This window comes from Amphiura filiformis, chromosome 13 (genome assembly GCF_039555335.1).
Source record: "Amphiura filiformis chromosome 13, Afil_fr2py, whole genome shotgun sequence".
Lineage (NCBI taxonomy): Eukaryota > Metazoa > Echinodermata > Ophiuroidea > Amphilepidida > Amphiuridae > Amphiura > Amphiura filiformis.
Genome location: NC_092640.1, coordinates 54587793 through 54600774, shown reverse-complemented (window position 1 = coordinate 54600774; position 12982 = coordinate 54587793). Strand labels below are relative to the sequence as shown.

Genomic DNA, 12982 nt, shown 5'->3' with positions numbered 1-12982 from the left:
GTGTGATACCATCAGGAAGATGACCCCACACATCAATAGGACATATGACCCTGTTTTTGAAGCTTGATGTTATAACAACCTTTCCTGTCCTATATGCAAAGCCACAGAGATTGACAGGATTAAATTTGGTATAGTCTGCCAGCATATTAACAGTCAAATGTAACTATCTAATTGGATCATGATCAAGGAAGGGACAAAATTACTATCCCAGAGCCCTGGTGCCTCAACTCAAACAATATGCTTGAAACGAGGCTACAGATCTCTAGTGGGCATTTGGTAGTGTGATACCATCAGGAAGATGACCCCACACATCAATAGGACATATGACCCTGTTTTTGAAGCTTGATGTTATAACAACCTTTCCTGTCCTATATGCAAAGCCACAGAGATTGACAGGATTAAATTTGGTATAGTCTGCCAGCATATTAACAGTCAAATGTAACTATCTAATTGGATCATGATCAAGGAAGGGACAAAATTACTATCCCAGAGCCCTGGTGCCTCAACTCAAACACTGTGCTTGAAACAAGGCTACAGATCTCTAGTGGGCTGTCATTTGGTAGTGTGATACCATCAGGAAGATGACCCAACACATCAATAGGACGTTATGACCTTTTTTTGCAGCGTAATGTTATATCAACCTTTACCATCCTACATGCAAAGCCACAGAGATGAAAGGATTTTAATCCTTTCATTAATTAAAATTATCAGTAGTCTGCCAGCAAACCAACAGTCAATTAATGTAACAATCTAATTGGATCATGACTATTGGCCAATCAGTATATTGTATACATGCGCATCTTATTATCTGTATTTCATATTTAATTTCAATGTATGTGTTTTTAAAAGATTTTGATGTATTTTGTTTGACCCCTGGGCACCTCTGAAAACAGTGGTTGCATTGATGGGGTTTCCCCAGGCAAAATAAATCAGAAAGGGTGTGCGATGTTATCATTGGCAGACAGTTTGTGTGGAGAGCGAGCAGAATAGAGGTTATCCGTGTTCTATAAGCTGCATATCCTATCAGCGACTGCTATACCTTGTTTAGGACTTTCAAAAGAAGTACCTGCATGTGTAACCATGACTGTTTCAAAATAGCCCGCCAAAGTCATGCATGTAACTCCGAGGTCGTGTATTGAATTCTTTTGAATGAGGAATACTACGGGAATCAGCATCTTTTGTTAGAAGTCACACATGAGTGAAGTGGATAACCTCTATTAAAGACTCACAGACTCTGTCTTCAGAGTCTACGGTGGAATCAAACTGCATGGCGGCAGATAACAGTAACCAGAGCACCAAACCAAAATGGAAAAAATTGGGACTTGAGAGAGATTTTGAGGATTTTGGAAATTGTGCAAGTTGTTATTTTGCGGAATTGATGTCAGGTGCAATAAACTTTATATAAAAAACTCAATGGAAAAAAATGGGACTCAAGAGAATTTTTGAGGTTTTTGGGAATTGTGTGAGTTGTGTATAATTGAACTGAATTGATGTCAGGTCAAATAATGATATCTTGAAAATAAATCCCTTACTAAAATAGCCACATTTACAGTAACCTTATACAAGGAAGTCGGAGAATATACTGTACCCTTCCCAGAATCCTTTGCAACATACTGCATCAACCCATTACAACAAATGACGCTGCTATTACATTGTACAGGTGCCCATTGTTTTCATGTTGAGATTAGACCCAGGGGAGGGGCAATTCTATATGAAATGGATATATATAGGTGTAGGGCTGACACTTTCGCAGTAAGGGGCATTCGGTGAGAGCAAAATGTAAAAAATATGGGGTCAATGGGTGAGAGCATGAATTTTGGCATTCGGTGAAAGCAAAATGTAAAAAATATGGGGTCATTGGGTGAGAACATGACCTTTTTTTGCAAATGGAACATTTGGGTGAGAGCCAAAACAGCGCCACAGAAACCTTGAATTTCTAGTTCTAAATGGCTTCAAATTTCTTTGTTTTGTTTTTTCAAAATAAGTAACAAAATCAGTGATAAATGAAATTTGCTGGGTGACAGATCAAATGGAAAAATAAGGGGTCTTCAGGTGACAGAGCATGTGTTTGTAAAAAATATGGGGTCTTTGGGTGACAGCGACGCTGAAAAAAGGGTCTTAACAGCCCTACATACGCATCACCTCCAAAGTGGGAGTGCCCCCCTCGGGATTAGACTACCTAAACATATTTTGCAAGGTCTGGAAATGCTCTGTTCATTGAGGTACATTTTGTCACTAACAACCCATCTGAATTGCACTAGATATTAGATATTAAATAAGTTCTGAAAATTGAAATGAAAGAAATGCATTGTGGGAAGCGTAAGATGTCTTCTTTTCAAAGAAGTGACGTAAATCAGATACATTAGGCTAATTAAAATTGATGAAAAGCTTTTTAAATGCTCACAAGGATATTAATGTTTAAAAATCTTCCGGGACTGTTTCTTCTTGTTTCGTCACTTGATTATTGATGAAAACTGTTTGATTTTCAACTGAGAAAGTTGAAGATGTAACATTAATTAGAGTTAATGGTAAAGGATGGGCTTACATACTGTGTTCTATATGCGGTATTCTGGTTAAAACCCATACACCCCCTATGAAAGACATGTCCTTAATCTTCGACACAGGGAGTGTGAATTTCAAATGGGGTTAACTGTGTAGGACATTCTATAGGGTGTAAGGTTTTCAACTGGAATAGCCTGATGGTGAAGGGAAAAAAATGACAAGTCAATGGAGCAATGAAAAATAACAAAATACCAGGAACACCACAGCGGTGAAATTGATTCGGAATCTTGAAATAGAATATTCTATGAAATTGGCATTGTTTATTGTTCAGGGTTAAAAAATAAGTCCTAATTCAAGGTAAATGTGTGTCCAATGGCGATAAATTATTAATTTGCTTCAGAGTGCAATGTAGACGATATATACTCAATATAGAAACGGTGCACAATAAATGTGTCCAATTTGTTAAACCTCACAGTTTTTTTGGCGAAATCCTGGCATTTTTATAAAGATATTTCCAAATGGTTGGGATATCCATTCAAAATTTTCTATAAATTTAACCTTTCCAACAGCATATAATGGCAATTTTGACAGAAGATTTGCTGTGATATAGGTAATAGGAAACAGACTTATTAGAAGTAGAGAGAATAATTTTTTAAAAGCTAATTTATAAATTTGAGTAATATTTGACAAACATAGATGATATCATATATGACAGGTTTCAAGCTACACAGCCTTGATAGTAGATATTATATTGGTGTTTACATGCATCTGTCTTATGGTTTGAATTCTTTCAGGAGAATTATTAAAGCCTCTTTTAATGTTACGTAACTATAGTAAAAATTTCATTTAATGGAGAATGTTACTAATAAAAACATATGTGACATGATCTAGGGAATGAGTCACATGTCAATCCTGGTTGAAAATGAGTTTTACATATATTTCTAAAGAGGACGTTTAGAGCTTTCAGAAACTGAAAACCACAAGTTGATTCGACTTTTCATTGCGAAGTTACATCACTTTATCAATCACTGAAAACAAAAACAAAAGAATTTTAACACTTTCTTTGCCAATATCTCAAAATCAATGTTAGCGACATCCGACTCATTCCCTTGATCGTGTCACATTTAGTTATCTGTGTTTAGAGTGTTATAAATGTAATTATTGAATACATACACTGTTTTTTTTTTTTTGGTTGTTGTTATTGTGGTTGTTATTTAAGAAATTATCCAGCAATTTCATCCAAAAGTTCCAAAGTCGAAAAACAGTCACGAAAAAAAAACGCATCCGCATTGTATTTCCATCCTCCCATGAAACAAACCTCTTTCGCCTTATATCGGCCATCAAGCACAAGAAACAAGTGAAAGTTTTCTTGACAAATTTAAACCGAGCTGTAAGCTGATCGGTGTGATTGCGAGATCGCAGTCATTGCACTATAATGACACGCTGAGTGACAAAAAAACAAGTACAAAATATGACAAGGTGTAATTTCATATTTGAAGAAATTTTTACAATTTAATTATTTTCATCCAATTCTAGCAGGTGTTGTTTTCTTAGCTTTACGATTTAGTTGAGGTAACATTTTATCAGTATTGTTTCATGGTTCCATAACAAAAAGTGACAATTTTGATCTGGAAATAAATGGTTAACTTAAGGGCTGGGGTATGAACGTTTGGACAGTATTTATTGTGGGACATTAGAGCACATCAGACATATCGAATTGCATTTTGAATACGAAGAATGTCATTCTGATATCAAATAATTTTGATTTTTGAAATTCGCAATTTAATACACATTTTATGGCAAATCATTAAAAATTGATATTTTGATATTTAACAGTACTACTTGAAGTAAACTTTATAAATCTGATGATTTATACTTAAAGTGTATGTAGGTGGGATGAAAAGCCGACGATCAATTGAAAATTTTGAACTTTCGTATTGAAGATATGGATTTTTTTTCCCAAAACATCAAAAAAAATTAGGTCTTTTGGGAAAAAAAATCCATATTTTCAATATGAAAGGTCAAAATTTTCAATTGACCGTCGGCTTTTCCTCCTGCTACATACACTTTAAGAATATATCATTAGATTTATATAATTTACTTCGAGGACTGTTATATATCAAAAATTTGAAAAATATCAAATTTTTATAATTTGTCATAAAATTTGTATTATATTGTGATTTTCAAAAAATGAAAATTATTTGATATCAGAAAGACATGCTTCGTATTCAGAATGCAATTCGATAGGTCTGAGGTGCTCTCATGTCACACAAAAAATACTGTCGAAACGCAATAAACGCTCATTTTAGATCCCTTAAGGAGACTACATTGTATTATTAATGCTCTGCATGCTAGTCATAGGCTTCAAAATAAAAAGTTTTGAGATATTTTCTCAAAATATTCAAGAGCTAACTCAAGAACCGCTGAACCAATACTAGGGTTGTTTGTACTCATTTTAACACATTTTTCATGATGATTCCAAATATGGTCATAAAAAATGTACAATTCCAAAATTTTTGAATTAAAAAAAAATTGAAACTTGTCGTCTGCAGTCAACACCGGCGTGAAGAGGGTTAAGAAGTGGTTAAGGAGGTTGAACTCCATGTATGTGTCAAGTGAAGTTGCACATTTTAATCAAGTAATCAAGAGAAGTTCTACATTTTCAGCATAAGAAACTCACAAATTTTACTAGCTGGAGAAGCGTGGGCATTAATATAACAAGAAGAATTCTATAAAATCCTAAAAATGCATACTGAAATACAGCATTATGTCGATCACACATGGCATTTTGACTTGTAATCTTTACTTCCTGGGTTTACGATCTAAGGTGTAAGCTGGGATGAAAGAGATCAAAGACTTGGAAGACTCAATTGTGGGGTATTCGGATTATGTTGTTCAAAGATTCAAACTTTATCCTGTTCCAATCCTGTATTCCAGAATTTATTGCTATTTATTATATTTATTGCTGTATTTTTATCTGCTTTCTCTCGTAGCATCGCCAATGATGTCATATTTAGCACGGTCCGTAAATGTTATTTCTGGTAACAATATCTCACCACCATCAATCCTAAAACTAGGTAACAGGCGACAGTGTTGCCGATTTTTCTTCACAGATGCATATTCATCGATTTTTGTGGTGCCCCCTCCTTAATTTTGTCATTTATTGTTGTAGCTTTTCCCCCTGAAAATGACCATATTTGCTTGATTTTAAAGCCATATTGTAACATTTCCATAAAAAATAGATTTTAGTATTTCTTTTCCATAAAATGTTAGCTTTTACTGACAGATATGGTCCCTTTTAATTTTGAGCTGAACACCTGAGGTAAAGCCAAGAAAATTGGAATTTACTACCAGTGCTGATGACGCTATACGTGTCACTAAGCGTCCGGTCGTGAGTGGCGTAGCCAGGGGAACTGCCCCCCTGTGAAAAGTCTTGCCCCCTGTGGGATGGTGACCGCCCGACATTTAAGACTTTTTGTGTTTCTGACCAAATTTACATTATATTTTGCCATTTTAACCTAAAGTGCCAATTTTTTGCGCTTCCGCACAAATTTATTCACTTTCTGTACCATATTTCACCAGTTTAGCTTCAATATGGCAAAAAATTTTCACGCGCTTTCACAAGCACATTTGTTTATCATTATCTGATTTTGTCGCCAAAAGGTGACCCCTTAAAATTTGTCTTGCCCCCCCCCCCTCTGAAAAAGTGCTGGCTACGCCATGTGTTATGAACATCACATACGCGTTCAAATCATTTCAATCGTAATAATAAACCGTCTGGTTTAGACGGCTTACTCAAATTCTTAGATTTTAACAAAACTACAGCACCTAAAGTCTTCATTTGTGCAGGGTATGTTAGTTTACTAAAATATTACAATTGTGTAAAAACATAATTATGAAAAATATTGAGGGCGTCATCCTCAGCAAATGTTACAAAATGGCTTTTTTAAGTGGTTGTATTTTGTTTTAGAGGTGAAATGTCTTGTTTTAAAAAAAACAATCATGTAGGAAACCAATCAGTTAGAATGTTCCTTGTCTACTTTCCATAACCTTGGAGAGCATGAGAATCATGGAATCCAGAGTGTGAGAATCATATAATCCAGAGTATGAGAATCATGGAATCCAGAGTGTGAGAATCATAGAATCCAGAGTATGAGAATCAGGGAATCCAGAGTGTGAGAATCATGGAATTCAGAGGGTGAGAATCATGGAATCCAGAGTATGAGAATCATGGAATCCAGAGTGTGAGAATCATGGAATTCAGAGTGTGAGAATCATGGAATCCAGAGTGTGAGAATCATGGAATCCAGAGTGTGAGAATCATGGAATTCAGAGTGTGAGAATCATGGAATCCAGAGTATGAGAATCATGGAATCCAGAGTATGAGAATCATGGAATCCAGAGTGTGAGAATCAGGGAATCCAGAGTATGAAAATCATGGAATTCAGAGTGTGAGAATCATGGAATCCAGAGTGTGAGAATCATGGAATTCAGAGTGTGAGAATTAGGGAATCAGAGTGTGAGAATCAGTGGAATCCAGAGTGTGAGAATCAGGAATCCAGAGTATGAGAATCAGGGAATCCAGAGTATGAGAATCGTGGAATCCAGAGTGTGAGAATCGTGGAATCCAGAGTGTGAGAATCAGGGAATCCAGAGTATGAAAATCATGGAATTCAGAGTGTGAGAATTAGGGAATCCAGAGTGTGAGAATAGGGAATCCAGAGTGTGTGAATCAGGGAATCCAGAGTGTGAGAATCAGGGAATCCAGAGTATGAGAATCAGGGAATCCAGAGTGTGAGAATCAGGGAATCCAGGGAATCCAGAGTGTGAGAATCAGGGAATCCAGAGTGTGAGAATCAGGGAATCCAGAGTATGAAAATCATGGAATTCAGAGTGTGAGAATCAGGGAATCCAGAGTGTGAGAATCCAGAGTGTGAGAATCAGGGAATCCAGAGTGTGAGAATCAGGGAATCCAGAGTATGAGAATCAGGGAATCCCGAGTGTGAGAATCATGGAATCTAGAGTGAGAATCAGGAATCCAGAGTGTGAGAATCAGGGAATCCAGAGTGTGAGAATCAGAATCCAGTGTGAAATCAGGAATCCAGTGTGAGAATCATGGAATCTAGAGTGAGAATCAGGGAATCCAGAGTGTGAGAATCAGGGAATCCAGAGTGTGTGAATCAGGGAATCCAGAGTGTGTGAATCAGGGAATCCAGAGTGTGTGAATCAGGGAATCCAGAGTATGTGAATCAGGGAATCCAGAGTGTGTGAATCAGGGAATCCAGAGTGTGTGAATCAGGGAATCCAGAGTGTGAGAATCAGGGAATCCAGAGTGTGTGAATCAGGGAATCCAGAGTGTGAGAATCAGGGAATCCAGAGTGTGTGAATCAGGGAATCCAGAGTGTGTGAATCAGGGAATCCAGAGTGTGAGAATCAGGGAATCCAGAGTGTGAGAATAGGGGAATCCAGAGTGTGTGAATCAGGGAATCTCGAGTGTGAGAATCATGGAATCCAGTGTGTGAGAATCAGGGAGTGTGAGAATCAGGGAATCCAGAGTGTGAGAATCAGGGAATCCAGAGTGAGAATCAGGGAATCCAGAGTGTGAGAATCAGGGAATCCAGAGTGTGTGAATCAGGGAATCCAGAGTGTGTGAATCAGGGAATCCAGAGTGTGAGAATCAGGGAATCCAGAGTGTGAGAATAGGGAATCCAGAGTGTGTGAATCAGGGAATCCCGTGTGAGAATCATGGAATCCAGTGTGTGAGAATCATGGAATCTAGAGTGTGAGAATCCAGAGTGTGTGAATCATGGAATCTAGAGTGTGAGAATCAGGGAATCCAGAGTGTGAGAATCAGGGAATCCCGAGTGTGAGAATCATGGAATCCAGAGTATGAGAATCAGGGAATCCAGAGTGTGAGAATCAGGGAATCCAGAGTGTGTGAATCAGGGAATCCAGAGTGTGTGAATCAGGGAATCCAGAATCCAGAGTGTGAGAATGGGAATCCAGAGTGTGTGAATCAGGGAATCCCGAGTGTGAGAATCATGGAATCCAGTGTGTGAGAATCATGGAATCTAGAGTGTGAGAATCAGGGAATCCAGAGTGTGAGAATCAGGGAATCCAGAGTGTGAGAATCAGGGAATCCAGAGTGTGAGAATCAGGGAATCCAGAGTGTGAGAATCATGGAATCCAGAGTGTGAGAATCATGGAATCTAGAGTGTGAGAATCAGGGAATCATTGCATTCAAGAGTGTGAGAATCATGGAATCCAGAGTCAGAATCAGGGAATCCAGAGTGTGAGGTAGTAAAACATAAACTAGACATAGCTGTAGTCTAAGACCACAAACACAGCCATGGTGTGACCCCTTAATGACCTTTGACCCAAAAAATCTCTGAACATCCCATGGACATTCCATGCTAACATCAAAATATCAGTGCATGTGGCATCGCTCTGCTATGTTATTTGTGACAGAAGCAGCATTTTGGAGGTATTTCGTGTGGGACCAGATGTGACCCTTATTGACCTTTGACCCAAATAAAAAATACCACATATACAATAGGTAATAGCAATTCATGTGTGAACATACCGTCACTGTGCTAGGTATTTCGGGTTTTTTTTCAGAGTGACTCCTTTTACACATGACCTTTGACTCCAAATCTGTGTCTGATTTGTAGACACTGGGTAATAGCAATGCATGTGTGCAAGTAGTGTCACTGTCGTACATAATTTGTGGGAGAAGTAGCATTTTGAGTCAAAAGCACCTTTTTGACCCCTATGACCTCTGTGTGACCTTTGATCCCACAAGTTTCATGTGACATGTATGGTCATGGTCAGTCATGGTTGTGACCAAGTTAGGTCATTATTATGTTTTGATGGATCCAAGTTGTGATAATATTGGATCCAAAACATAATAATGATAAAATTGATGCTTTACGCCCAATATTTATTGGTCTCGCTATGAGTTGTAAAATATTGGACTCGACTATGTCTCGTCAATATTTTAAAACTCAAAGCTCGACTAATAAATATGGGCTCAACCGATCCAATTTTATATCAAATCGTGTAAGCATGCGAGTCTTAGAGCAAATGTAAAGATCATCAGAAGAAAGAAAAAAGAACTAGATCTGGTTGTGGTCTAAGACCACGAACACAGCAGTGGTGTGACCCTTTAATGACCTTTGACCCCAAAGTCTAAGAACCATCCATAAACATTAGCCAATGCAATGTATGGCATATGGCAGAAGAGGTGTTTTGAAGGTTTTTCGTCTTGGACTGTAAGTGAGCCCTTAATGGCCTTTAATCGCAAATAAAAAATACTATGTGTACACTGGGTATACATCAATTCATGTTTGAACATACCATCACTGTGCTATGATAAATTTTTGAAGGTATATGGTTTTGTACTAAAGAGACACTTAATGATGTACTTTGACCCCAAATCTGTGTATGATTCATAGACACCAGGTAATAGTAATGCATGTGTGCAAGTGTTGTCACTGTCCTACATAATTTATGGGAGAAGTGGCATAATGAATGTATTTCATGTTATACTGTAAGTGATCCCTTTATGACCTTTGGCCCCAAAAAAAAATACCCCATATACATTGGGTAACGACAATTCAGGTGTGACTGTCCTATGTGTTTCTTTGCTAATAAAAAAAACTTCTTTGGTTTTACACTGGAAGTGACCCCTTAATGACCTTTACTCCAAATCTGTGTATTGAGGTTATAGAAATGCTAGTCTGTAAACCCTATATAAACGGTGAAGAAATATTTATTAATATATTTTAAAATATTAGTTGTTAATCTGATATTTCTGAGGCAAAATTATCTTTAGATAGCCCTAAATTTGCATTTGAAAACAGATTTTGATTTATAATAGATTTTAGAAATGATGGGTTGATTGGTATTTTAAAACCTTAACCAAGCAGTGAAAAAATACAATTTATAAGCTGTTTTAATCTAATATTTCTGAATCCAAATTGTATTAAACTTAAAAATCACTTCCTCAGGAACTGTCTTGAGGCTCCTCTAACGCTGCATCATAATTGTCATGCTAACTAACAATATGTAACATAATCACCTTGTTTTAAGTTGCTGCTAGCGTAAATCGATATCATGTTTTAATTTTCTTCAATTTTCCCTCATAACTAGGTATCGTTAACATTTTCCCTCATATAGGTATCGTTAATATTTAATTGATGCTTGATCAAATTCCTTCACATTAATGTGTATATTCTGAGGAATCTTCTGAGCTTCAGTTAATATATTTAATCTTAACTTCTTTATCAATTTTAATGGAATATGATTTTTAATTAAAATATATATATATATATATGTAGTAATAACCTCTTGTAGTCATGAAGTCTTGCATGGTTGAAATAAAATTTAAATTTGGCATCTTAGATTTGAAAAAAAAATGTGATTTATGTAAAATCTTTGATGCATTGGAATATCAAATTACAGAATTAATTTAGAATTCTGTCCGAATTTTGTGCAATTTTGTTAAAAAATTCAAATAAGCACCCAAATGCTAAATATAAGTAAAAAAATGTGGACTGAAATCCCAGTTCTGGCAAAGTGCTGCCCCTGGATCCCGCATAAGGGTCTAAGACCTCCGCAGAATTTTCATTTTAGCGAGTAACATGTGGTGATGTCATCAGTGCACATTTCATTGATCACAAAGTGGTGGCATACACACACAATATAAATTTATCGCATAGATGGGCGCACAAAACAGCTGGCTCAACACATTGACATCCATGTGTAGATGACTGTGAAGTTGTATTAATTATGATAATTAGGGTCATTGATGCATTCCATCGAACATCGCAACAAAATGATTGCAGAAGATGCTTGATTAGCCCAATTTCAAATGCCAATTTGTGTCCTGCTTCTACGAAATGAGAATTAAGTCACAATTGGGTAGTTTCAAGACATCCTGGCTGCTGATCGAGTTGAAGTTCTTTGTTTGCAGTGCACCTGTATAAACCAGCAGCGTGACCCATTGTTACCCCATTCACAAAAGACATACAGACATGTACGTCTATGGCTATTACTATTGGCTTTATCAAGTACATGTGAAACAAAGAACACCAACACAGCAGCCAGGGATGTCTCGAAACTACCAACTTGAGACTTTACGCTCATTTTATGGTAGCAGGTCACATTTGTTTTGTTTCCTCTTTGAAAAGTTAGCGAAACAACGTGTAAGTTTAAAAACTTCTCTATTGGGTCTATAATCCACTTGACTTCCTCAAGAGTGACATCAGTGTCTACCCCAATGCATGTAGTATTAAAATATTGGGCTATTCCACTTGAAATCAACACTACCCCTGTGGAAGATTTTGGAGGGGGAGTATGAGTTTCAAATGGAAAGACCACACGAGGCAGCTCCATTAGAATTACATATACCCTCTGAGAAAGATTCAACCTGAATCTTCCACTGAGGGAGGGTGAGTTTCAAATGGAGCTGCTAATGTGTTCATTCCATTCAAAATTCATACTCCCACTGTGGAAGATATTTCCAAAATCTTCCACAGGGAGAGTGTGGATTTTAAATGAAATAGCCCATTGCACACATTGACTCAAATAACTGGCATGTTCACGCATGCAATTAAAAGTGGTACATTTCATTTCATTTCATTTCATTTTCATACATCAGTACACACGGAAGTAACTCCGATGTCACTCTCTAGTAAAAGATATCAAATCGTTCTATTTATGTACAATTGGCCAATAATCTCACAAATTAAAAAAAGAACCAACATTATTATTATTAATTAGATGACTTGTTGACTAAGAAGGTTCTAATTTTGACAAGATATTATTATTTGTATGAAAATTAATAATCACTAAAGGTTTACTTTGTATTCTAATAAATATTATATGTATACTAATCCCTATCCATTTTGTCTCTGACATTGCTGCATTGGACACAGCACCATCAGCTGTACCAGCAGCAACAGGTAACTCAGATCACATTCCCACTTAAAGAAGAAACCCTGTCAGAGCAGTTCTTCTGGGGTGAACCAAATCTGCCTGATTATCAAATCAATCAGTGACAACGTTATCTCTGAATTTTACAGGTGTTAATGTTATTACATCAATTAGTACCTGTCAAATGTAGAGATAACCTTGTCACTGATTAATATGATAAGCAGGCAGGTTTGGTTCACTCGAAAACTGCTCTAATAGGACTTCCTCTTTGACAGGATCCACAACATATAAGCTCCCCTAATGATTTTTTAAATAAATTAAACAAATATTTTACAAAATGTAAAAGATATTTGTAACCTTGTTTATTATATACATCTGGACCAATTTATAGCATCATTGTATTAAAGGCATTTTCAGTGATTTCAGCGAAGGTGTAAAAATATTAAAATTGTTTATAAATTGCCTAAGAGTGAAGGGTTAATCATTAAAAAATTAGGTATTTTTGCTTTTGAAAAATTTGGCAAAGAGCCAAGGAAAACAGCAG

General features: G+C 36.6%; 1 protein-coding gene across 1 annotated transcript in view; it reads left to right on the top strand.

Annotated features, from left to right (window-relative positions):
- Positions 1 to 12493, top strand: part of LOC140167768 (uncharacterized) — a 67585-nt gene extending 55092 nt beyond the window's left edge. The window contains exon 4 of the mRNA XM_072191059.1: positions 12441 to 12493. Within this exon, the coding sequence (XP_072047160.1) occupies positions 12441 to 12493 (53 nt within the window). The remainder of the gene's footprint in view (positions 1 to 12440) is intronic.
- Positions 12494 to 12982: the final 489 nt, after the last annotated feature.